The 26409-nt window shown below is 47.8% G+C and overlaps 1 protein-coding gene across 4 annotated transcripts in view; it reads left to right on the top strand.

Moving 5' to 3' along the window:
• Positions 1-26409, top strand: part of VDAC3 (voltage dependent anion channel 3) — a 114668-nt gene that overhangs the window by 50754 nt on the left and 37505 nt on the right. For all 4 annotated transcript variants that reach the window (XM_029603706.1, XM_029603707.1, XM_029603708.1 and 1 more), the window contains one exon: positions 7883-8110. In XM_029603706.1, the coding sequence (XP_029459566.1) occupies positions 7883-8110 (228 nt within the window). The remainder of the gene's footprint in view (positions 1-7882; positions 8111-26409) is intronic.

Raw genomic sequence — 26409 nt, 5'->3', positions numbered from 1 at the left:
CTCCATGTTTTGCAACAGCATGCAAACATTTTGACTCAAATGCGTACATAAGTTATACAATTTTCAGAGGGAATACACGCCCATACTTTCTATTGGGAAATTATCCCACCAGAAGTAATCGCATGCATTTACACTTGCTAATTTGTGCATAGATTTTTTTTTTCTGAGAAAATGTACACACATACATTAGAAGATGCAAACGTGTGTGCATAAGTACAGACCCCTCCCCAATACAGTTTCCTGAAGCACCTCTGTTCACTTGGATGCATACAGGTTATACATGTGTAAATTTAGCTACATATTTGGAGGGCAGTTTTATATTGCGCTATTTCTGTAATAGGAAAACCCACAAGGTAGCGTAACAGGAAGTCTCAAGGCTCAATAGACTCAAAGAATACCAAAGGCAACATCTTTAGATTATTCCTTGGCTGCTGCATCCCACAGTTTCAAGCTGGAAGTTCAGTGTTCTGGACATGTGACATAACTTACAGAGGTAGAGGCTGCTAGGAAATGGAGGCCAGCGGCAATGACAACATCAACTACTTGCAGATTGTACAGGATGAATGAGAACAGGTGAAAGATGATCTAGACAAGAAGGTATGGTTATGAAGAGGCAAGCAAAGACCACTGAAGCAGTTCCTCCCAGTGTTCCCAGATGTAAATTCAGTTTTAACACACCATGAAATAATTTTCAGGAGCCATAGGAAAGGATTATCCAGGCCCTATAGCCTGCATTCATTTCCTAGCCAGGTGCATGGGATGGCAACTGCAGACATCCGATGCTTTTTTCCAGCAATTCCTCTTGCCAGCCTGTGCTGGAATCCAGATATCAGCTTACAAGCAGAGTCCTGCCACAGCAGAAGAAAATAGGAGGATGTGTACTTGGAGGAAGGGTTTTCCAGGTCAGGAATAAACCCCAACTTCAAGAAGCTGACCATGAAGGTGTCCAGTGGGGGAGAAATGAATATACTGCAGTTCAGCTGAGAAGTAACTGAAGTGGCTATTAGACATGAGGCAGAGACAGCTCAGAAGAATATTGGAAGGACTTGGGGCATTGTTTCAGTTATTTCTGGAGAGGTTTCTGGTGGCCAAAACGCTCTGTATGATGTATGGACATAGTGGATTGTTAAACAAGGTGATGTTCATTTGATCCAGGATGGAGCTAGGAATCTTCTCTGGCTTTTCTGCTGTCTCCATATGTGATTGGATGCTTTGCAAGGGCCTTTTTTTTATAATTATACTGTTTCCTTATGGATAAATGTATTATTGTTAGGTTTCAGTTACCCATCCTCCTTGTATCAGTGTGTTACCATTTAAATGTTGGTACTTTGCTTCCAGCCAGAGCATGCAGGCATCAGCAGATGAAGAAAGACCAAAAGGCTTGCTGATGTCATGATATATAGGGTCCCATACTGAGCTCAGACTGCCAGTTTTCTCTTTTCTAGCAAATGGTAGACAAGCATATCCCAGGCTGTGAGCTGAGGTCTGGTTAGGCTAGATGAAGGAATTTTGGGGAACTGATGGGGCAGCTCCTGAAGTGAAAGCTTCATATTCCTTCCCTTGGTTGAGCATTGTCGGACTAGCAGATTTTCAGGTATTTGTTTCTGGAATAGGGTTTTTAGCTGTGTCAGCAATTTGCCTCCCTCTTTCCTCCACCTTCCTTCCTCTTCTTTACTGCATGCTCTCCTCCCTGACTAATAGAGGGAGGAAATAAGTTTTCTTTAAGCCTTCCTTCCTGGAATTCTCTCCTGTTTTAGCCTTTGCCTTTTCTTTTTGGAGTTTTAATAAAGTTAAAAAAAAAAAAAGCAAGCCAAGACCAAGGAAGTCTTGCATTTCAAAGAATCACCTGAATTCTGTGATGAGTGACCAGGGTCAAAATTTTTCATCAGGTCTGGACTCCCAGGCAGTGTGCAGGATAGAAAGGAGGAGATGGACCTTATTTGCGGTGTTATGAAATACGGGAAGAGAAAACAATTATGCACCGCATGTGTTTTATGGCAGCAATCACTAGGAACAAGAAGCCTCTGCAGAGTATGTGGGGAGGAGAGGGAGAGTGGGTAGAGTGGCAGATTTAGCCATCCTGGGGTGGGAGAGGGCCCACATTGGTGGGGTCAGCTGGCCAGCCTGTTCCCATCAGGAGACTTGCTGCCATGGTGGGAATAGTAGCCATGTTTGGGGCCTGGCAAGATGTGGAAGCAGATCTGGGCCTCCTTCCTTAGTTTCTGCGGCGCTGGATATTGCAGCAGGTCCCTCTAGGTTGCGCTTGCTGCTGCATATGGCGGAGAGGTGCGTCTTTTGCTTACAGCAGAAACAGTTTCTCGTGGACCTCTATATTGGCTGAATTTTAAAGTATCTTTGCCAGCTGTTCTATGGAATCAGAGTACAGCGCCTGGTGTTCCTCATGTGGTACACTCCCCATAGGGAATTGTTGCTAGCGGATCAGGGCATAAGAGAAGAAAAGAGAAGGATATGTACTTGGAGGAAGGTTCTCCCAGGTCAGATTAGTCCTTGTTGGACCTGAGAGGTTTGAGAGAGTGGCAGAGAAAGAGAATTGGAAGAGCAGGGGTGTTTCCCAAAGGACAAAGATGTTTCTTTTATGTTTCCGCTGTTCAACAAGGAGGAGTTGTCTTCTTTAATTTCCCAGTTATTGCAGATCCTCATTATTACTGAGGGAAAAGGAGATGAAGTTCCTAGCTCAGCAGGATCCCATCATAGCTAGCTTGAGAAAGCCATCCAGGTCATTCCCATTGCACATGTCGGTCAAGGATTTGATCTCCTTGGAATGGGATTTTTCCCAAATATAATTTTAAGGGAGAAAGGTCTTTAGCAAGACTATATCCTGTTGCCCAGAAGAGGGAAAAGCTGAAGTTTCCTGGAATGGGTGCACTGGTCTGTGCAGTCACAAAGAGGACCTCTATTCCTGTGAAGGGGGGCATTGCCTTAAGAATGCACAGGACAAAAAGATAGTATGTTCTTAATCATGCATTTTAAACTTCTAGTATGGCTCTGAAAGCAGTGGCATGTAGCTGTATTATGGCAAGGGCAGGTTTGCATCTCTCTCAGTATGTCCAGGAGAGTGTTCTAGAGAGAGGATCAGTGCAAGACTAAACATTCCAGATGAAGCTGAGGGTAGCCTTTTTGGCAGACGCCTCCTTTGATCTTGTTCTGATGTCAGCTAGGACATCCATTGTGATAACTAGATGGTTGTTTTGGTTGCCAAACTGGTAAGCAGATTCTATTTCCAAGACTAAGTTGATAAAGGTGCCTTGTAAAAGGACACTTGTTGTTTGGTGAGGATCTTAAGAAACTGGTAAAGGTGTGGGGAGGCTCTTAAGATTCCTAGACTGCTTGAGGATGAACCGAGGGGGTGTTCATGTTTGGGGCCACCTAAGCATTGGCTCCAACATTTGACTCAACCCAAGTCAGGATGGACTACAAGTGCTCAGCATTCTAGAGCTTTTGTCAAGTTCCAGTCCTTTCGGAATTCAAAGAAAGTTGGTAAGGATGGGAACGCAAGCAACTCTGGCGCCTCTTGGGGTACCGAATGAAGCTGTATGGACCCATTCTCCGATGCAGGAGATAGGCAGCCATCTGTCAGCCTTTTACTGGAAATGTATCCAGATTACCAATGGGTCTTAATCATCAAAGGTGGGTTCAGTCTGGAAATTTCCCATCCTATTTCAGTCATGTTTATGGTTTTGCTGTTCAGGTAACTCTCTCCTTCTTATTTTGAGGATGATAGTTCCGGTTCCAGTTTCTCAATGGGGTCTGGGTCGGTGTTTGTTTTGCTTATGATTTTTGTTTTGCTTATGATTTCCAAAAAGTAAGGAACCTTCTGCCTGATTCTGCACCTAAAACAGGTCAACAAAGCCTTCAAGGACAAAGACTTTGAAATCAGTTGTGGTGGTGCGACAGGAGAAGTTCCTGATGTCCTTAGATCCGATAGAGGCGTAGCTACATAATCCTATAAGAGAGGATTATCAGAAGTATCTTTGCTTTGTGGAGTTGGGTGGACATTTTCAATTTCAAGTCCTTCCCTTTAGTCTGGCCATGACCCCGAGGACCTTTTCCAAGGAGATAGTTGTGATAGCAGCAGTTCTGTGTCAAGAATGAATTTTCATCCACCTCTATTGGATAACTGATTGATCAGGGTGAAGTCAGCCTGGGAAAGTGAAGTTGTGATAGTCACAACAGTGTAGTTATTGTAAGAACTTGGTAGGATGATAATTTTGCCAAGAGCAAGTTAGTGCCATCTCAATCCCTGGAATATTTGGACAAATGGTTCAGCACAAGCAAAGGACGAGTATAGTTGATGGAGGAGAGGATTCAGAAGCTACAAGGGACCGATACACCATCAGAAAACCATTCATGTGGAGTTATCTACAAGTCTTGAGCACCATGGTGGCAGCGTTGGATTTGCCTTGTTATTGAGATAGTTCCAGAATTTTTCAGTGAGTCTCTCTCTTCCAGAGCAAATCAGGTTGTGTCTGGACTGTTGGCTGAAAACTGAGAATTTAGAGAAGAGAATAGAACTTGATGCTCTCTCTTGGGTGGTGATTATGTTGGGTGCCAGCTTGTTTGGTTAGGGGACACATTGTCAGGGGCTGGTGGCTCAGAAAACTTGGTCCACAGAGGAAGTGAAATGGTCTATCAATCACTTAGAGACCAGGGTGGTTGGTTTGGTGCTTATTCAGTTCTCTCCTTTTCTGCATGGCCAGGCCGTCAGGATTTTGCATGTCACTGTAACTGTGGTAGCATATGTGAATCACCAGAAGTCCTCAGGTATCAGAAGAAGCATATCTGTTGTTAACCTGGGCAGCAGAAGAACACGTGAGGGTTCTCTCCATGGTACATATCACAGGAGTAGAGAACATACAAGCAGTTTTTACTCACTCAACCAGCTGGATCCCAGAGAGTGGAGTCTGTTGCAGATGGCATTCAACCAAATAGTTTCCAGATGGGGTAAACCAATAATGGACCTGATGGCAACCAGTTGGAATGCAAAGGATGACAATTTTTCAGATGAAAAAATTATCAGAGATTGTTAGATTTAGATGCTTTGGTTCAGGTTTGACTGAGAAAGGGTCGTCTTTATGTGTTTCTGCCATGGCCTCTAGTGGACAGAGCGGTTCAGAAAATCTCCAGTCACTGAGGGCTTATGATTCTGGTCACTCCCAACTGGTCAAGGCATACCTGGTATTTGGATTTAATGCTGGATGGGCACCCGATGTTGTTGCCACAGAGTCGGTGGTTGCTGGTATAGGGTCTGTTGGAGCAAGAAGCTCCAGCTTTGAGAGAACTGCTTTCTAAGGAAGGGTTTTTCTCGGAGCGTGGTAGCTACTGTTGAGGGCTAGAAATGTTTTGATTTCCTTAGCATATGTAAAAGTCTAGAGATTATTTGAGGATTGGTGTGCTGGTAAACAATTTGAAGCAATTGGGTACTTCAATACCAGAAATTTTGTAATTTCTACAGGATAATTTGGATAAGGGATTGGCCCTTAACTCATTAAAGGTGCAGGTGGTGGCATTGCCTGCCTCAGGGGCCTGTTTTTGGGTAGACATTTGACTTTGCACCTGGAGGTGTCTTGTTTCCTTAGGAGTAAAGCATAATCAACCTCTGATAAGATTCTGTTTCTTCAGGGAATCTGAATTTTGTCTTGACATTCCTGTCAGGTGATCTCTTTGAGCTTTTGAGGGAGACTCCAGTTAAGCTGATCACTCTAAAGGCTATATTCTTTATGGCGATTTGTTCTGCTAGATGGATTTAGAGTCACAGGCCTTGTTCTGTGGAAAGCATTTTTTTGCTATTTCGGATGAGATGGTCAAGATTTAGACTGCATCTTCCTTCCTTCCCAAAGTAGTGTCCTTCCCAAAGTAGTGTCTGTCTTCCAACCTTTTGGAGAGAATCCTGTTGGGAGATTTACAATTAGCTGCATTGTTTAGATATGGAGATGATTCTCCTCTTCATACTAGAAGGTCACTATTGATTTCAGGAAGTTGGATCATCTCTTTCTTTTATTCAGTGGGCCCAGGAAGGACAAGGCAGTGTCCAAAGCTTCACTGGTTCATTGGATTAAAAAAGTGATAGGCATGGCTTATGTAGCCAAAGGACTTCTGTTACTCACAAGACTGAGTGTGTGTTCTACCAGGGTGCAGGCTGCATTGCGGGCAGAGCTGCTTTTGGTGTGTCTGCTAGAGAACTGTAGAGCAGTGACTTTGTTGTCCCTGCATTCACTCTCAAAGCATTATAGACTAGATGTCCGAGCTAGGAAGGAGGTGTCCTTTGTTTGGGGGCATTGAGAGCAAGTTTCGTAGTGTCCCACCCATTAGAGAAGTAGCTTGGATACATCCCAAGTGTCTGGACTGGTCTGACTGGAAGAAGAAGAAGGAAAAATTAATAGTTACCTGGTAATTTCCTTTCCTTGAGTCCAGGCAGAGCAGTCCAGGACCTCCCTATTCAGCCAAAGATTTATCTTCAGCTTAGATGTTCCTTTACAAAGAGTGTTGCTGCTGTGCTTATCATGTGGGTAAATTTTGTTTCTTGGTTAAAAAAAAAGTGATTGTTGATCATGTGTTTCTTTTATAATTTTCTCCTGGAAGCCCTCTGGTAGGACAAGAAGGAGAATGTTGGTTTGTATTTTCTTAGCTTGTGACATGAAATTCTGGTAGGTTGAAGTCATCATGGGACCCTATATATAGTGACGTCAACAAGCCTTTTGGTCTCTGTCTCCTTCTGCTGGTTGGTGAGCATAACCTGGACTTCTGGACTGGTCTGGCTGGACTGAAGGAAAGGAAATTATCAGGTAAGAATACATTTTTCCTTCTGAGTTACACATGACATAGTAACATCACAGTATTAAGTTTTCTGGTGGGTTTTAGATGTTTAGTGGATTTTAATCTGGGGAAGGCACATAACGTGGCAAGTATAAATATAGTAACATAATAAACTATTTTCTCTGCCTTTTAATTGAGCAAGTTCCCTTCACAATGTGCCTGACCCCTGCCAGTCACATGGGAAAAAATCTCAAAGCTGAGTTGCCTGCTCTGCAGTGCATGGTGATATGGTCTGAGCCACAGATCCAGCCTCTTCATGTTAATAGGCTTGTGAACAAAAAATAGAGTTCAGGTCTGTGTCTGTCTGGGCTTTTGCGCTATTTGGATCCAGGTTCGGCTCTCATGTTTAGGGCCGGCCAGGCCTAGGAGGGAAGGAGGGTAGATGGGCTGCTGTTACTGGCCATAGAGCAGCACTGAGAGTGCCTCTCCAGAGCTTGGGCCAGTGATGCTTCCCCAGGAGGAGGGAGCTGGAGGGAGTTTGACAACAGAGGCTGACAAGGGGGTTAAAGACAAAAATCTGATAATTTGGTTTAGGGCTTATTTTTGTATAAGACTGTTTAGATGAAATGAGGGGATGGGTTAATAGTTAATTGATTGTTAGTATGCACTGCTTAGATAGACATTTCTATATTAGCAATATATCAAATTAATAAATACATAAAATTATGTCTGCTTGAAACTGTCTGCTTTGGGACAAAGTCCATTCATATTTGTTACCCGCAATCTTTGCTGCAGTTTTTAAAGGGAATGTGCATATAAAGTACTCCCGAAGATTTGAAAATACCATCTATGTGCATACTTATCCCTCTCCCAGCCTATACATACCCCCATGGAAGCACCACCTCTCCATGCAGCTAAAAGTCCATATATTGCGAAACACTGTGCGGACTTTTAGCCATGTTGAGGGAGCGTGGTTTTCAGTCGATTAATGGATGAAAAATGCTTTTTGCCTGTGTAAATCACTTTCAAAATGCCCCCCCTTAAGACTTTCGTTATATCTGTATCTTAAACCAGCATAATGGAATAAGGTGAACTTTTCTTCCAACAGAAAGAAGAGTGGGAAATTGAAGACTTCCTACAAACGGGATTATGCAAATCTGGGCTGCGACATTGACTTTGACCTTGCTGGACCAACTCTCCATGGCTGTATTGTATTGGGCTATGAGGGTTGGCTTGCAGGGTACCAGATGGCTTTTGACACAAGCAAATCCAAAGTGGTACAGAATAATTTTGCCTTGGGTTACAGAGCTGGAGACTTTCAGTTACACACTAACGTGTGAGTACTCATTTGCCCTTAAACAGTGATGAATTCAGGAAAGGGTACTAGCATCAACTATAAGTTCAGGTAGGTGACAGTGGAGCACCTAGGAGGACTCATGAGGGCCTACTATTTAGGATTGGGATGATAGGTGGGCTGGAACTCCCCAAGGAAAGGAAGGGCAGGTGGGCAGGCCATCTGGAATGAGAGTAGGGACTGGTAGACCGGGTTTCCAGGAAGGTAGGGGGAGGGAATGTAAATTGTGGCCATATAAGATGATGTATAATAGATGGGATGTGCCTGTCATATCTCTCCACATTGCTTTTATAATAGAGAACTACCTATAGTCTCATGCATGGTCAGAGAAAACCTGAGAGTTCCTGAAAAAAGTAACAAGTCATGATGAATGGAATCATCGTTTTTCCAATTTTCTAAATGCCAGGTTTCTCTTTAAAGGCTTAAAACCAGTATGTGTAAAACTTTGCCCTAGAAAGCCTAGTCTGTGGCCATATAAATGTTGCTGGTTCTTTTCTGGAGCAGTTTATGGGTTTCAGAATGATTTGTTGAATGCAGTAGTGTGGTCATTATATGATTTATACAGTGGCGCAATGTACTGGTATGCATGGACACTATTTAGGTCGATATTAAAAAAAAAAACAAGTTAGTGAGAAAGTTAGTTGGTTAAGTTTACCTGGTTAACTTTTCATGGATATTCAGCCTGTAACCACACGGTCTGAATATACATGATTAAAGTTATCCGGGTAACTTTGCCACTCATTGGCTTACTGAATATTGTCAAAAAAAGTAGGGGCTGTGATACCTAGATTCCCCCTCCTTACCATACCCCAAGATAATAAACAGAAGTGGGACTCAATCAATCTGATTTTCTCCCTTCCATATCCCGCCCCAGGACTTCCGTGCTGCCACATCCTCCAGCCAAAAATGGTGCCCAAATTTACCCCCAGTCTCTGAAAATTGTTTCCACTACAGAGAGGGAGGAGGAGAGATTCTTACTTCTTCTAGCTCCTCTTTATACAAGTGCCAAAAGCTCTGACAGGTACCAGCATTTAGTATTAATGTATTCACTGCACTCTGCCAATGATTCGTCCCTTCATTAACAAATACTGAACAAGGGTTTGTCCCTTCACTGACAGCTGTGAGTGAAGGGACCAATCATTGCTCAAGTGCACTGAATACATTAATATTAAGGGCCAGTAGCTGTAAGAGCCTTTGGCACTTAGTATTATGTGGATCTGGACTAGATAAGAGACTCTCCTCCTCTCAGTCTACAGTGGGGACAGTTTTGGGGATTCTGGTGGAGTCAGTGAGTGAGAATTTATGCACTTCTATATTTTTGTTGGGTCATGTGGTGGGAGGAATCGGGTCACTTAGCACCGCTATTGTGTTTTTCTCTGAGGGAGGAGGGACTGGCTGATTTTTTATTTTATTTTTTTTAAGTTATCCAACTAATTTGAATTCATCAAGATAACTTTAACCTGCTACCACTGATATTGATGCTAGTTGAATAAAATACAGTCACACTCTTGAACGCCTCTAACACGGTCTCCTTTTATCAGGTTAAGTTTTAGCCGTTAATAACTAATCTGGCCAAAACTTATCGGCAAAGAATTCATAACCTAGGTTTTGTCCAGCTAATTCCTGAGAGATTTGCCAGGCAAACTTTTTTGAGTATTGACCTCTATTGTGTTTTAGCAGTTTTTTTTCCTACCATCCATATCCAGACTTATGAGAACCTCAATTTCTTAAGCTACAAAGCTTAGAAATTTGAAAATATCAAGATAACCTGCTTTAAGACAGCTTCTCAGTGTAGTATTACATTGTGGTTTTTTCCAGTTAGTAGAGTGCATAAAGACTCATGAAATTAGAAAATCATTTTTGCAAAGTTCTTTGCCCTTGAAACTCACCAAACAGATTTTTTTACCCAAATTTCTGAGTGACAATGATTAGGAAGGAGACTTGTAAATACCCACATTTCATAACCTGAGCTAAAAAATAAATTGGGATAGAATGTGTTTTTTGCTACTGTCTTTGTAATTGTGGTGAAATGAGGATCTTTGTTTCAGTTGAAATTGCTTTTTTTGAACTGAAACCTTTTTGTTTACCCAGTAAGGCCTCATTTTCTTTGCAAACCTGCATTTGACAGCACAAATGCAGAGCTAGGACTTACCAGAGCTAGGACTTACCAGGCTAACTTGCTTGATTATTCCAAAGTATACAACAGTGGAGGAGTAGCTTAGTGGGTAGTGCAGTGAGTTAGGAGCCAGATAAATCAGGGTTCAAATCCCACTGCTATTCCTTGTGATCTTGGGCAAGTCGCTTAATTATCTATTGTCTCTGGTACACACTTTGATTGTGAGCTCTCTAAGGACAGGGACATGCATACAGTATTTAAATATAATCTGCTTTATATTTAGCTTTTTCAGCCACTACTTTGAAGTGGCTAAAAAGTTGAATATAAAATTTAAAAAAAAAACTTTCATAGTTTCCACAAGATGGTTTAATGTTGCAACATCCTGTATTGCTAATGGACAGGAAGCTAATGCCGTAGGCTCTCATTTATTGAACAATGCCAGCCCCAGGGTGACTCTGTCCAGAATTTTGCCAGAAAATCTCAGTCTTGGCTGGGAGTATAGAGATCACATCTCTGACAAGGCCATTTTCCAACTCATGTGGACGGCCTTTCCCGACCTCCCCAGGCAATGTTAAGTGCAATGAAATTTGTCTAGTTAGCATTTACTGTTTAGATCCTTCTTATTTTACCTGTTACTGTTTGCAGGTTCAATCTTGTTTTCTATTCACTGTTTCTGCTTTTTGTTAATATACTCTTTCATTTGTTGGCTCTGTCTGTCCAAACTAATTAACAATCCCAGCATTTTCTGTATCTGAACTGTGGGTGTATTTCTAGGAACTATGTGACCCCTGGGTTGTGTGGAGTCTGTATCCCTTGAAACTACCAGAGGATTGCTTGTGGAGGTGGGGTGGGGAGGGAGTACTTGCCCAGAGGCAAACTTGAACTCATCTGCAGGTGGGAGATTATTAGTGTAGGGGCATTATGCACAGTTACAGGCAGGCTTGAGCAGTGCTCAGCAGGACCCTCCAAGTGTCTACAGAGTTAACCAAGAGAAGGAGTTAGAGGAAGTGCTGAGGCACTATGTGACAATAATAATTTAGATTTATTTAGCATCTTTCATCCAAAGGGACCCCAGCCTACATTACAATTAATGATTCAGCAATATGCAGTGGATGATCTGGCAGGTCATGTCAGACGAAAGGGCAAAAGCAATAAAGTTTCCTGTACCTACACGGATCAGTCCAAACTCCTGGGTTTATTCATCCATGCCAGCAGATGGAGACAGAGAAAGTAAAACTGACACTGCTTCAAGTACCCTGATGCCACCTGCAGTTCCTCAGTATTTCTCTGTCTCCAGCAAATGGTGGCTGATGTTTAAACTTGCAATTCTTTTTTCCTCAGTGATTTTTCTTTTTGCTAGTTTTGAGCCTTACTCCCAGGGGTCGGGTTTCCTAGTAAGGGATCCCTACCGTGTTTGTTGAGTCGGATGGGCTGGGGGTTGGTGACCCTTTTGTACGCCCGGTCCAGAGTACGATGGGGTATACATCTGGTGGTCCAGATCCCTACCCTCCATGAGGGCACTTCTGTGACTGTTTTTCTTGGGCTTCTTTTCCTCACTTTCCCTCTCCTGTTTGTAACTTGCTGAATTGAGTTGGACAGCTCTCTTCAGTTTCAGGAGGGGGAACCTTTAGTGAGGCTTTTTCTTCTTTAATTTAAAAAAAAAAAAAAAAGAAAAAAGAGGAACGACAGGAACCAAGGTAGACACAGCATAGCGGTGAGGTCGCGCTCCCCCCCCCCCCCCCCCCCCCCCCCCCCCCCCCCCCCCCGCGCAATTTTTTCTTCTCTCAGGGTGGTTTTTATTTGGTTCTCAGGGCGTTTCTGGTTTTTTTTTTTCTGCCAGTGTTTTTTTTCTTTGTGGCACCGATGGTTAGAGGAGCGTGCTGTTGGTGTGTGTGGAGCGGCTCCCGCACGCTTGAATTGCCACAGTCTTTGTGCGGATTATATTTCGGAGGGGGTTGGGGGACCTCCAAATTCCCTCCACCCGTGAAACGGCAAAAAATTGCGTCTGCATTGGCTCCTGCTTGCAGTTTCCCGCTGGTATAACTGTGGCCAGATGTGGAAGGTCCCCTGGCCCTTTCCCTGGTCTACTTGAGTTCTGTTGGGGGACTTGGAGGGACCTCTAGGGGCGAGTCCTCCACCCATGGGGGAGGACATTGGGAGGTCTACAGCTGTCGCTGCAATGCCACGTCCCTTCTCACCAGAGTTTATTTTACTTCTGCACCAGGCCTATTTGGCGCAGCAAGGGGAGCTCAATGTGCCACGGGGAGGGGAGGGTCCTCACGTTTTAGCGCTGGTGTCCAGCTCTGGGCTGGTTGCTTCGGGGGCATCGCAGGCCCCGTTGGCCTACAGGGTCACAAGTTCCACTGGTGCCCCTCCATGGGGGGCTGTGTTAGACCCGGGCAAAATGCTCTCAGGAGACTAGGCGGCGGATTTAGTGGATATGGACGTGGGGCTAGGCACTGATGGGGACTTGTCTCCGGCGGCCAAGGGGGAAGACCCCAAGATACTCCGCCTGTTCCACAAGGATGAACTTGTCCCTGTTATTCCCCAAGTTCTAGAGGAAACGGGACTGCAGCCGCTACTTGAGGACTCCCGCAAGGATGGGGCGGATCCAGTCCTGGAAGGCATACAGAGTCCACCTTCAGGTTTTCCGTATCATGTGTCCATACAGAAGATGGTGGACCAGGAATGGGAGGCTCCACATGCCAGTCTGCGTGTAGGTAGGGCAATGGCGAAGCTTTAAACCCTACCAGAGCAGACCTTGGAGCTGTATGCAGTGGTCTTGGCTGTAACGAAAAAGACGATCATTCCGGTTGTGGGGGTGGCGGCTCTGAAGGATGTTCAGGACCGCAAGCTGGAGGTCCATCTCAAATGGATTTTTGAGGTTTCCGCTTTAAGCCTCCGGGCTGCCATTTGTTCTAGTTTCGTGCAGAGAGCTTGCTTGCGCTGGGTGCAGTGTCTCCCAGAGGGACAGTCAACCATAGGTGCCCAAGGGTCTCCGGTTAAGAGATTGGAAGCTTCTATCGCATATGTAGCAGATGCCTTATATGATTTGGTGCGGACGTCTTCCCGTATCATGGGGATAGCGGTAGCCGCACAGCGTCTATTGTGGCTCCGTAACTGGTCAGCGGACATTTCGTCTACGTCCTAGCTGGCTTCCCTGCCTTTCAAAAGCAGCCTCTTATTTGGAGAGGGGCTGGAACAACTTGTGAAGCAGTTAGGTGATAGTAAAGTGCATAAATTGCCAGAGGAACGACCAAGGAGCAGTCTCAATTTTTCTTCCCGCGTGCGTTTTAGGGATAGTAGGAGGTCTCGTCTACCGAGGTGGCTTCAGCAACACAACGAGCCTTTTCATCTCACGGTCAGGCCTGGGGGCAGTCCTTTCGAGGAGGATGTCAGCCCTTCAGAGCCCCCAGCAGCGGGGAATCCTTGGGGTCCAAAGCTGTGCAATGAGGCGAGGCCGGTCCACTCCATCGTTCCTTTTATAGGGGGTCGTTTGACTCACTTTTACGAGGAGTGGGCCAAGATCACTCAGGTTCAGTGGGTTCTCAGTGTGATAAGAGACAATTACGTGTTAGAATTTATTCATGCCGTGCACGACCTGTTTCTGGTCTCCCCCTGCGGTTCATTCCAAAAGCGACAGGCGATGGAGGAGACTTTAGATAGGTTGCAGCGCTTGGGGGTCGTGGTCCCTGTGCTTCCCAAAGAAATTCATATGGGTCATTATTCCATTTACTTCTAGACCCGAAGAAAGAGGGAACTTTTCACCCCATACTAGACTTGAAGAGCACGAATGCGGCCTTGAGGATTCCCCGATTTTGCATGGAAACTTTGCGATCGGTGATAGCATCGGTGCACAGTCAGTAGTTCCTGGCGTCGCCGAACCTGTCAGAAGCGTACCTTCACACTCCGATTCGGAAAGATCAACAACGATATCTGAGGTTCATGGTCTTGGGGCAGCATTTCCAGTTTCAGGCGCTTCCATGTGGGCTGGCCACGGCCCCCCGTACCTTCACCAAAGTCAAGATGGTCGTGGCAGCGACTTTGCAGCATCAGGGCATCCTAGTTCATCCTTATCTCAACGACTGGCACATACAGGCCAAATCGGAGGACAGTTTTCACTCTGCCGTTCACACAGTGGTTCGGACACTGCAATCCTTAAGCCGGGTGGTGAATTTAACTTGATCCCATCCCAGAATCTGGAATATTTGGGAGCGTGTTTCGACACGAGGCATGGCAAGGTCTTCCTGACAGAGGAGAGAGTGCACAAATTACAAGTTCAGATTCGGTGCTTGTCACAGTTGCGGATTCCCAGAGCTTGGGACTTCTTGCAGGTTCTCGGTTCGATGACATCCACTCTGGACCTGGTGCCATGGGCCTTTGCTCATATGCGGCTGCTTCAGAGAGCTCTCCTGGCACAGTGGAGTCCTTTATCAGAGGAATTTCATCAACCTGTATTCCTCACTCCTCAGGCCAGGGACAGTCTGTCTTGGTGGCTTCAGACACCCAATCTGGTGTGGGGAGTGACATTAGAGGTACCGGATTGGGTCATCCTTACTACCAATGACAGTCTTTCTGGCTGGGGAGCAGTTTGCCAGAGAAAAGCAGCCCAGGGCCCCTGGTCAGAGGAAGAAGCTTCTTGGTCTGTCAATCGCTTGGAGACCAGGATGGTACATTTAGCGTTACTTGCCTTTCGGCTTTTGGTTCGGGGCGTTTGGTCCGAGTTCTGTTGGACAATTTAACGACCATAGCTTACATTAATCAGCAGGGAGGCACCAAGAGTCATTCAGTGGCGCAGGAGTTAATCCTTTGGGCAGAACAGCATCTCGTTCAAATAGCATCTCACATCACAGAGATCAAGAACGTTCAGGCCGATTTTCTCAGTCACAATCTTCTCGACCCAGGAGAAAGGAAAATTAGTTCTTACCTGTTAATTTTCGTTCCTGTAGTACCATGGATCAGTCCAGACTGTGGGTTGAGCCTCCTTTCCAGCAGGTGGAGACAGACTAAAACTTGAAGGATGCCCTATATCAGGAAAGAGCCTATCCTCTAACCCTTCAGTATAACGTATGTGAAAGCAGAAAAACAACAAACCCAAGAATAGGATCAAGCAAGTAACCATAAAGCTTAAAGGAGCAACTATAGGAAAAAGTAGAAACATGGCATAACCATACGCTCTTGCATAAACTTGGTATAAAAATGACCAAGGCTTCTGGTGTAATTGCTCAGTAATCTTGCACAAAGTGAAATATGAAAATCTGCAAACCTGCAAGAAAACAAGCTTCGAGAGGACAGAAAGACAGACAGGGAAGGGCGTCTGGACTGATCCGTGGTACTACAGGAATGAAAATTAACAGGTAAGAACTAATTTTCCTTTCCTGTACGTACCCGGATCAGTCCAGACTGTGGGATGTACCAAAGCTTCCCTAAAACGGTTGGGATCAAGACAGTCCCACTCGAAGCACTGGTAGCCCAAAAGAACCGAAGCAGAGCTTACACATCTAGGCGATAGTGTCGAGCAAAAAGAGAAAAGGACGCTCAAGTATGAACTGTGCAAATCATCCACGGAGAGAACAAAGAATGTTCGCCCAAGAAGGAGCTCGAGAACACAAAGAATGAGTCGGAAGACCCTCGGGGAACCGCCAGGCCATGACAAAGAACAACCGAGAGATCATGTCCTGCAACTAGCGCGCTATAGTGGACTCAGAAGCCGGCTTACCCTGATTGGACCCATTCTAGGGAACAGAAAGATGGACAGATGCACGAAAGCCATTGGGGACCAGAAAATAGAGCAAGAGAACTCGTATGGAAGCGAGGTAATGGAGACCCGTATGGCACCAAGATAATGGGGACCATCACCAGACGCAGGAGAAAAGTGGGGAGCTCCGCCGACCGAAGGACAAAGAAGTTAGATGAAACTTCACGAAAAAGGAAGGACGTACGAGGGCTACCCTGAAGTCGGAAAATCGCGAAAAGGGATCCCGCCAGGACAGCGCTTGGATCTGACGAGCAGAGGAGATAAGACCAGAAGACAGTCTTAAGCATAAGGGCCTGCAGGGTGACGCGACGGAAAAGGTCGAACAGGGCCGTACAGAGGGGTCCGCACAACCGAGTGAAAAGTTTACGACTGACAAGTGGGTGAGAAGGTGGATGTAGATGCCTGATGCCCCTGAAAAGTCCAAGTCGCAAACGGGTGGCCGCTCAGGGACGACCTGCCAGTTGACCCAGGAGAAAGGCGAGGGGGTAGACTTGTACGCGCCGAGAATGAAGGAAGGATCCTCGGAGAGACTGCCTCAGAGAAGAAAAGAATAAGGAGATTGGTGCGGAGTACGCCGAAAAACCCGACTGCGCACAAACATACTCAAGCACGTTCTAGATGCGCACGTACGCCAGGGAGTCGACCGTTTCCGGGCCCGAAGGAAGGCGAAGACGGCCTTCTCCGAAAAACACTCACACCGGAGACATCGCCGTTCAAAAAGGCAGGGCGCTAGACAAGCGTGAGCGGCCTGGTCGAAAAAATACAGGGCCCTGTCTAAGGAGCCGAGGAAGATGGCGTGGCCGCAGGGGTCCGACCGTCGCTAGGTTGAGAAAAATTGTGAGCCAAGGCCTGAAATGGCCCCTCGGGTGCTACCAGAACCATGGGACACTGGTGGAGAACTATCCGTCTTAAGAACTTTCCCAACCAGAGACCACGGGGGGAAGGGGGGGGAAGTAGAAAAAGACGTACCACTGGCCGAGGGAGAGCCAAGGCAAGTACGCCCACCGAGCCATGGCCCCTCCAGCGGAAGAACCAATCTACCATGGTATTGACAAGAGTCGCCATGAGGCCCAGGTGGGAGGGGACCACCTGTCGATGAGGAAACCATGGTTGAGGCAAGAGTCCCCACTCCCCGGGATCTAGCGACTGACGACGAAGAGGGCAACCTGAACATTTCCCTAGCCCGCGGAGTGGGAGGCTGCCGGGCACTGTAGTTGTCGCTTTGCCCAGGCTAAGAGAAGGCTGGTGTCCAGGGCCACCCACGGACTGCGAGTACCCCCTGGGCGATGGAAGTAAGCCACGGAGGTGGAGTTGTCGGGCAAGACCCATAGCGCCTTGCCGCGTATGAGAGAAGAAACTCCAGAAGAGCCAGGAACATCACCCAAGACTCCGGAAGGTGCCAGTGAGACAGAGACGCTGGCCAGGTCCCCTGGGCATACTAGGAGCGGCCGCCCACTCCTCAGCCCAAAAGACTAGCATCCGTGGGCACTATCGTCCACTGGGGAACTTGGAGAGGTAGGCCCGGTAGCAAAAGAAAAAGCAGGGGAAATCCACCCCTGCGAGACGGCGACGGTAGAGCCCAAGAACGGGAGAACTATGTGAGACTGTTCTGCCAGTGGCTGCCAACGGGACAGCAAAGTTAACTAGAACAGTCGTATTGGAGCAAGGGCCCAAGAGACAAGGGCGAGGGTAGGAGCCGAGGAGCCTGAGATCTACAGGCAGACACAAGCCATTAAGGAAGGGAGCAAGGGCAGACTCTGAGGCTGGCCAAACAACTTGAGGGCCCGCACACAAGGCAAGAAGACCTTGCCTACTCAGGTGACGAAGCGGGGAGGGCTGAAGATTGCTCTAAGAGAAATACAGTATCCACTCCAGGAACGCTAAGAAAGCTAACCCGCGATACACCGACCGCCGACAAGAACCTCCGCCTTGTCCCTTACGCGCCAGACGCCTAGATAAGAGTAGACGAGGAATCCTGCCCGGCGGAGAGCTGCAGCCATTAACACCTAGACATTGGTGAAGATGCAAGGTTCCGTCGCGAGATCAAAGGGAAGCGTCCAGAACTCGGAGTCCCAGCGGAAGACGCGAACACGAAGAGACTATGGCAGCCACGATGAAACGGAAAGTGGAATATACCACTGAGAGAAACGAGTGGGCCGAGGAATGCCCCGGGGGGAGGATGGCACGAGTATGCTCACAAGGAGTGCATGTGGAGAAGCGGAAACTGAGATCCCGGGGACTCTTGTGAGGTCTAAAAGTGAACGAAGAAAATAGGATAGTGGCCTGCGGCTGGCACCGGGGCCTCCGTGCCCAGACACAGGAGCTTGGCAGGGGTTAGCTGCATCGTATGTCGCAGGGACCGACCACCAAGGGAAACAGAAAAAAGGATCCTGCCAAACACGAGGAAGGCGAAGACGTGCCCGTGTCTGAGAACGTTGAGGACCCCCTGGTCCAACCAGAGCCCGACCCAGTCCACGGAGAAGAGGGAGAGGCAACCACCTCAGAAGGGGACCGAGGAACGGGGCAAAGATACTCCGGAGTATGTACAGGCGTAAGGATTGAGCGCGTGGGCTAACCCTCGCGCAGAAGAAGGCACCCAACAGAATGCTGCGACAAAAAAACTGCGATCACGAAAGACAAACCCCCCCTGAGGAGACACCGTGCCCACGTGGGGTATACCAACTCTGGTCCCGAAGCATGGACTAGAGGGTATAAAGGACCAGGATGGTTGCAGACGGGCCACCGACAGCTGATGGCCCCTACCATCCCCTAAGGAATCCAAAGTCTCTCAAGGTCCAGGACAAGGAACAGCTTACCTCTGAATGGCCAGGTACCCCACCGGGCGGAGGAGGCCGGAGCGGCCGACCAGTGACGCAGCTAACAGGAGCCGTGTGGCGGACATCTCCAAGGCAAGCGCCTCCGGCTAGAGGCGGCAAAGGGTCGAATGCGCAACCTCTGGCCACGGGAGGTCCCGGGCGCAGAGGAATCTTGCCGATGACTCCATAAGAGACCTGCGCCCAGCAGGAACTGCAGCAAACATCAGAGTGCGCTTCAAAGGAGCCTCTCGAATCGTGGTCAGCAGGCAGACCGGGGCCGCTTGAAAAACTGGAAACCCTCCTGAAACACGACCGTAGAAAGAGTCAACGGAGTGATTATGGGTTGGTTTTTTTTTTTTTTTTCAAACAAAGCATGCCCCCTAGAGGGGAGCTCGTTGAGGGCACGGCCCGTCCGGGGAGCCTGCGAAACCGCAGGCACAACTGTTTGGGCAGGAAAGGAAGGAGAAGGCACCTGACAAAACCAGGATCCCGCCAGGATCGGGGCCACATCCATGGCCAAGAGGCGGCACCAGGAAGATTAGCTAACGCACCCGGGTTGGCTAAAGGGACCGGGAGCACCGGGATCCGGCGGGGGACAGGGAGGGGGCACCTCCGGGACCACCCGCGCCCCAAGGGACCCCGGGGGCTCAGCAGCCGGCCGAACTAGCAATGGCACGGAGCAGGGAATTTTTGTTTACTGATTTAATTAAGGTCCCCCCATTGCCCCCCCCCCGGGGGGGGGGGGGCAAGGCGGGGACCTTCCACCTCCTCCTGCATGCCCACTAAAGGGAATTTACGCAGGAGGAGGGGAAAAAACACAGAAAAAACGACCCCAAAAATCCCGGGTGGGGGGAGGGGAAGGGAGAGGTGAGGGGGTGGCAAAATTCGGGGGGGCTCAAATCGGGGGGTAGCTGCAAAAAAATCGGGCCCCCCCCCCCCTCCCCAGCCCCAGGGAGCTCCAAAAACGGAGCCGTTAAAAAATCCAAGATGGCCGTTCCCGGGCTTTCCCGACCCGGGAAAGGCTAGCCAAGCTCTGGGGACTCGATCCCCAAGCTAAATTTGCCATCCCTGCCAAGGAGGGACCTTCCCCACCCGGTAGGGAGGCAGAGAAAAAGCCCCTTCGAAAAAAACTCGAAGGGAGCTGCAGAAAAGAGGCAGGCTGCATGCCGGGGCATAGCAGAGCCGCGGCTGAAGAAAAAAAAGTAGAAAAAAAGCTTTGAATGACAGCCTGCAGGGCCGGAGAGAGCAGGAGGGAAACCTGCTGCCTCTTGCCTGTCTGGCTGCTAGTTCTAGGCCTGCTATGACCAGAAAAATTAAAAAATGCTGGTCAACTGTTGCAAGTTAGAGGTAGGTGAGTACCTGCAACTTATTTAGTTTAAAACTGTTCCTTTTTTTTTTTTTTTTTTTCACTGAGCGCAGCAGCGGGTTCAAAAACCCTCTCGGCAGCCAGAGGGGGGAACGAGGCCCAGAGAGCGTCGGTCCCCACACCTGGGAGCATACACGGACTCAGGCTATGCAGGGAATCCCCTCCTGCAAAAGGGGCAAAGCCCCCCTGAGCCGGGCAATAGCTGGGAGACGGAACCGTCTCCCACACAAAAAATCAGTAAAAAGGAAAAACAGCAATGTTTCCCTTTTTTTTTTTTTTTTTTTTTTTTTTACAAAGAGAACTAACAGAAGTACTTGCTTGAGCCTAAGAAGACATAAGAGAATGCTGACTAGCCTACAGCAGAGAACCGAAGGGGAGATGCTGCACCTGCTGGAGACAGACGAATACTGAAGGGTTAGAGGATAGGCTCTGTCCTGATATAGGGCATCCTTCAAGTTTTAGACTCCACCTGCTGGAAAGGAGGCTCAACCCACAGTCTGGACTGATCCGGGTATGTACAGGAATGGGAATTGTTTGACATGGCGATGCAACTCATTTGCAGAAAATGGGGTCCTTTTCATGTCGATCTGATGGCGACCCAGCACAATGTGAAGGCTCCTCGTTTCTTCAGCAGACGGAGAGAGTCGGAGCCGAGGGCGTAGACACTAGAGATGTGAATCGTGTCCTCGATCGTCTTAACGATCGATTTCGGCTGGGAGGGGGAGGGAATCGTATCGTTGCCGTTTGAGTGTTTAGAATATCGTGAAAATCGTTAAAATCGTGAACTGGCACACTAAAACCCCATAAAACCCACCCCCGACCCTTTAAATTAAATCCCCCACCCCCAAATGCCTTAAATTACCCTGGGATCCAGCGGCGGTCCATAGCTAAATCGGGGGAAGGGGGAGGGCAGGAAAACCGGCACACTAAATCCCCCTAAAACCCACCCCCGACCCTTTAAATTAAATCCCCCCCTCCCGAACCCCCCCCAAATGCCTTAAAGTACCCTGGGGTCCAGCGGCGGTCCGAAACGGGCTCCTGCTGTTGAAGCGTGTTGTCTTCAGCCGGCGCCATTTTGCAAAATGGCCGCCGCAAAATGGCGACTGCAGGAGGTCCCCTCCGCTGAACGACCTCCTGCAGTCGATCTCCTGCCGGCGCCATTTTCCGTATGGAAAATGGCGCCGGCCATACGCGTATGGCCGGCGCCATTATCCATACGGAAAACGATTCGCGGCAGGAGATCGCTCCCGGACGCCCGCTGGACCCCCAGAGACTTTTGGCCAGCTTGGGGGGGCCTCCTGACCCCCACAAGACTTGCCAAAAGTCCAGCGGGGGTCCGGAAGCGACCTCCTGCGGTCGAATCGTGTTGGTCTATGGCCGCCGCCATTTTGCGGCGGCCATTTTGCAAAATGGCGCCGGCTGAAGACAACACGCTTCAACAGCAGGAGCCCGTTTCGGACCGCCGCTGGACCCCAGGGTACTTTAAGGCATTTGGGGGGATTTAATTTAAAGGGTCGGGGGTGGGTTTTAGGGGGATTTAGTGTGCCGGTTTTCCTGCCCTCCCCCTTCCCCCGATTTCATTTAAAGGGTCGGGGGTGGGTTTTAGGGGGATTTAGTGTGCCGGTTTTCCTGCCCTCCCCCTTCCCCCGATTTAGCTATGGACCGCCGCTGGACCCCAGGGTAATTTAAGGCATTTGGGGGGGGGTTCAGGAGGGTGGGGGATTTAATTTAAAGGGTCGGGGGTGGGTTTTAGGGGGTTTTAGTGTGCCGGTTTTCCTGCCCTCCCCCTTCCCCCGATTTACGATTTTTTGACGATAAATCGGGGGAATTGGTATTGTATCGTGGCCCTAACGATTTTTGACGATTTAAAATATATCGGACGATATTTTAAATCGTCAAAAAACGATTCACATCCCTAGTAGACACTCTCGTGTTGCCCTGGCCTTGGGGGGTCCTTCTATACGTTTTCCCTCCATGGCTTCTGGTAGGCAAGGTCTTGCACCGGATAGAGAAGCATCCGGGAGATGTTGTACTCGTGGCCTCGGAATGGCCTCGCCAGCCGAGGTTCGCAAATCTAGTCAACCTACTGATCGAAGGACCTTTGCGACTCAGTCACCTTCCTCGTCTTCTACAGCAGGGCCTTATATTTTCCAACCAGGCAGATTGCTTTTGTCCAGTGGCTTGGCTTTTGAGAGGAGACATTTGAAGTTCAGGGGATATCCAGAGACGGTGATTATTACCCTTCCTCAGGCAAGACGGAAGTCCACCTCTTTGTCCTATGTCCGCGTATGGAAAGTCTTTGAGTCATGCTGTGTGTCTAGGGGGGTTCAGCCCTTGCGTTCTTCACTGTCTCACATTTTGTCCTTTCTTCAGGAAGGTTTAGGCAGGGGTCTCGCCTTCAACTCAATTAGAGTTCAGGTGGCGACTTTGGTATGCCTGAGAGGGAAGGTGGATGGATACCAATTATCTGTTCATCCCAACATGGCTAGATTTATTCAGGGAGTCAAAAATTTGCGTCCTCCCGTGCCCTTCTTGGAATCTTAATCTTGTGCTTCGAGATTTGTGTGGGGCTCCGTTTGAACCTATCTATAGGGCGACCCTTAAAGATTTGACTCTGAAGGTGTTTTTTTAGTTGCCATTTGCTCTGTGAGGAGAATTTCGGAGTTGCAGGCATTGTCGTGCCGAGATCCTTTCCTTCGCATATCGGACACGGGAGTATCTTTGCAGACGATGCCTTCCTTTCTCCCAAAGGTGGTTTCCAACTTTCACATCAATCAGATAGTGGAATTGCCGGCCTTTTCAGACTTGAGTGATTCTGAAGTGGATGCTCGAGATCTTAGGTTGCTGGATGGTCGTAGGGTATTGCTGCACTATCTTAAAGTCACAAATGATTTAGGTTGTCTGATCATCTTTTCGTCTTGTGGAGTGGCCCAAAGAAGGGTTCTCAGGCCTCCAAAGCTAAAGGTGGCTTAAGGAAGCTATTGACTCGGCTTACATTCTTAAGGGTAAGCCAGTTCCATAAGGTTTGAGGGTCCATTCTACTCAATCTCAAGCGACCTCTTGGGCGGAGGCCTAGTTGGACTCTCCGCAGGAAATCTTTAGAGTGGCGACTTGGAAGTCGCTCCATACCTTCACTAAGCACTATCGGCTGGATGTGCGGGATCCAGAGGCTTGATCCTTTGACGAGAATGTTTTGCGAGTGGGATTCTCCAGGTCCCACCCTCATTAGGGAACTTTGGTACATCCCAGGAGTCTGGACTGATCCGGATACGTACAGGGAAAGGAAAATTGGTTCTTACCTGCTAATTTCCATTCCTGTAGTACCACGGATCAGTCCAGAGCCCGCCCATTATAAAAAGGGGAGAGTCGTCCGCTTAGCTGTGATATACTTTTAATTGCAGAAGTCTTGCCAAGTTTACTTATTTACTGGTTCTTGTTAGAAGTTTTTTGGGTTATGTGCATGGTTTATTACATTTAGCTTGGGTACAGTTCAATACTGAGGAACTGCAGGTGGCATCAGGGTACTTGAAGCAGTGTCAGTTTTACTTTCTGCCTCTATCTGCTGGCATGGATGAATAAACCCAGGAGTCTAGACTGATCCGTGGTACTACAGGAACGGAAATTAGCAGGTAAGAACCAATTTTCCTTTATTGTCAAATTACAGCTGTGTAAACTGAGCAAAATAAAAAAAAACTTTTCTGAAGTCATGCAGCAAGTCGGGGCAGAGGTGCAACTAAAACTCTCATCACTAGATTTTATTTATGTTGCTCTACATAGCATGGGACTACTCTTCCCCCATAAATTTTAAAAAATTTCTTTGGTGAAGGGGCTTTATTTATTTATTTATTTTAAAAGCATCTATTGCCTGCCCTTCCTTTATAAAGTTTACATTTTATGATGCATATACACGATTCAAAATAACTAAAGTAAAGAATGAATTACTTTTAAAATTATTCATCTTCCCTTAGAGATGTTTCCTAGCAACAATTTACCCAATTTTTTCTGGTAACAAAAATAGAATGAAACCTGGTAAAGAAATCATGTTATGTGCTTTGTTCCCTGTATGAACCCAAATCAGTCCAGACTCCTGGGTTTTGCCTGCCTGCCAGAAGATGGAGACAGAGAAAGTTTCACTGACACTACATAACCCAGTATGTCATTTGCAGTCGCTCAGTTTTTCTCTGTCGCTAGCAGATGGTAGATGATGTAAAAACCTGCTGTCTGGAGAGAAAGGAAAAAAAAAAGATTAAAAGACAAAATTTCTGGATCCTCCTAGGAGGTTGTGAGGTCCTGGTGGGGCCATCCTCCCTGGTTTTAGGTGATGAGTGGGGGAGTTGGTGACTTATAATAGCTTGGTCCTGTGGTCCAGATCCCATCCCCCACAAGACAGCTGTGGAACCTGCTGGCAGTTCTGCACTGGAAGCCCAGTGGAGCAGGGAATATCCCTTTTATGTGGTTTGCCCTGGGCTGGGTCACTAAAGTTTGGCGAAAGGAGACAGATATATAGCCAGTGGTCTGGCTCTTTTCTGATTTGCCATTCGGCCTGCACTCGTGGAAACTGAACCTCTGTACCAAAGGAAAGTATTGGTTTCTATGTATCTTTATTTGTTCTCAGAGAGTAAAAAAAAAATGAAAACAAGGAACTAGTCAGAGGAATCTATGCAGCATCAGGGTGCTACCTTAGCAGCTTGGGGAGCTCATTGATGGGGTTTTTCAGCAGCTTCTTTGCATGTGGAGGAGACCGTGTGTTGGCTCCATGATGCTGAAGGACTGTTTCCCTGCTTTCTGTTGAAGTGCTGGTGGTGCCATGGGTGCGGGGAGGAACAGCGTGTGCATGCGGCAAAAGTGGCATTGTATTCAGGGGGTTGTATCGAGCATAGACGCACCGGTAGAACGAACCTCACGGATGACAGGGTCTAGTGCTTAGGCTTTCTCAGTCAGCATGGAAACGGCAGCCATTCTTGATTCTCTAGCAGTGTCAGTGGGAGAGGCAGGGGAATCCCCTCCTCAACTATTGCCGATGGTTCCCTGTTCTGCAGAGGTGCAAAGAGGCACTTGCACTGAGGAGAATTCTCTGATTCTGGTAGAGGTCTTCTGCCAGTTTTAATTTGCTTATGCACAAAGCTTGTTTAGCAGAGCAAGCAGTGGAGGATGCTGGCTCTTGGCCCCAGTCTCCAAGGATTCTCAGCTGTTGAGAAGCTCTTCAGGCCTTCGATGATTTTCGGTGCCGGATGTTGAACGGATCCAGGCCTAAACTGCTGAAAGTGCAGGCAGGCTTTGCTTAGCAGTGTGTTAGTCCATGGCAGCATTTCTTTTCCCATGTGTTTATGCGTGTGCACACATTCTTGCCGTGTGGCAGTTGCATGCACAGGGACCTGTGCATGTAAGGCCGTGGCTTAGATTTGAGCTTATATTTCTGAGACCTAGACTTGAGTGCATATTTGCGCAGGTACTTGTGCGCATAAGAATGCAACCTAAACTTGATCATGTATTTATACAGGTACTTGTGCAGGTACAACTGTGACCTAGTCTTGCGTGTGTATTTGCATGTGTCTTGGAGGAGTGTGCATGCAGTAGGCTGCCTAGGGCCAAGGTTCTGGAGAGCTAGGCGCTGGGGACGAACAAGTCCAAGTGCCTTGCTATCTGTGAGCCTTACCATCTGTTAGCAATTCAGTCCTCAACGTGATTTGACTACTACAGCTTTTGTCCATGTTGGAGCATTCCCTCAGCCTATGGTGTCTCTGGAGGGGAGTTGAGTGGGGTGGCAAGGCAAGGCAATGGTCAGTTCTCCTCCTGCCCTGTTCCTGAGGGCAGAAGCTTCCCCGAGAGAGAGAGGTTGGAAAGAGCAAGTTTGGGCTTATGGGCTTCGGTATAGATCCATCCTCCTTCTCCTGGGTGGAATGTTTCCAGGGCATGCAGATCTTTCTGGAGGAGCGCCCAGTGAAGGCAAAGCAACCTACTATGTAAGGATCATGTGCTTGGGCCTCCCATTTGTCAGTCACGGTGGGCAAATGCCATAGGGAGGCTGACCCTGGTAATGTTCAGGGGGATGTAGGTCATGAGACTTCAGAGGATTCAGATTGGGAATTGGCTTTGTCACCTCTAGAAGAGGGAGAAGTTGCATATAATTGAGAGCCACTTCATACTGTGCTCAGATTTTTTCTTTTTTCATAGTGATGTCTTGCTGAGTCTATTGGCTTAGACCCTGAGCATACTTAGTGTGGC

Source organism: Rhinatrema bivittatum, chromosome 5 (assembly GCF_901001135.1).
Source record: "Rhinatrema bivittatum chromosome 5, aRhiBiv1.1, whole genome shotgun sequence".
In the NCBI taxonomy this organism is placed as follows: Eukaryota; Metazoa; Chordata; class Amphibia; order Gymnophiona; family Rhinatrematidae; genus Rhinatrema; species Rhinatrema bivittatum.
The sequence above is the reverse complement of the archived record's forward strand: the minus strand, read 5'-3'. Positions and strand labels throughout refer to the sequence as shown.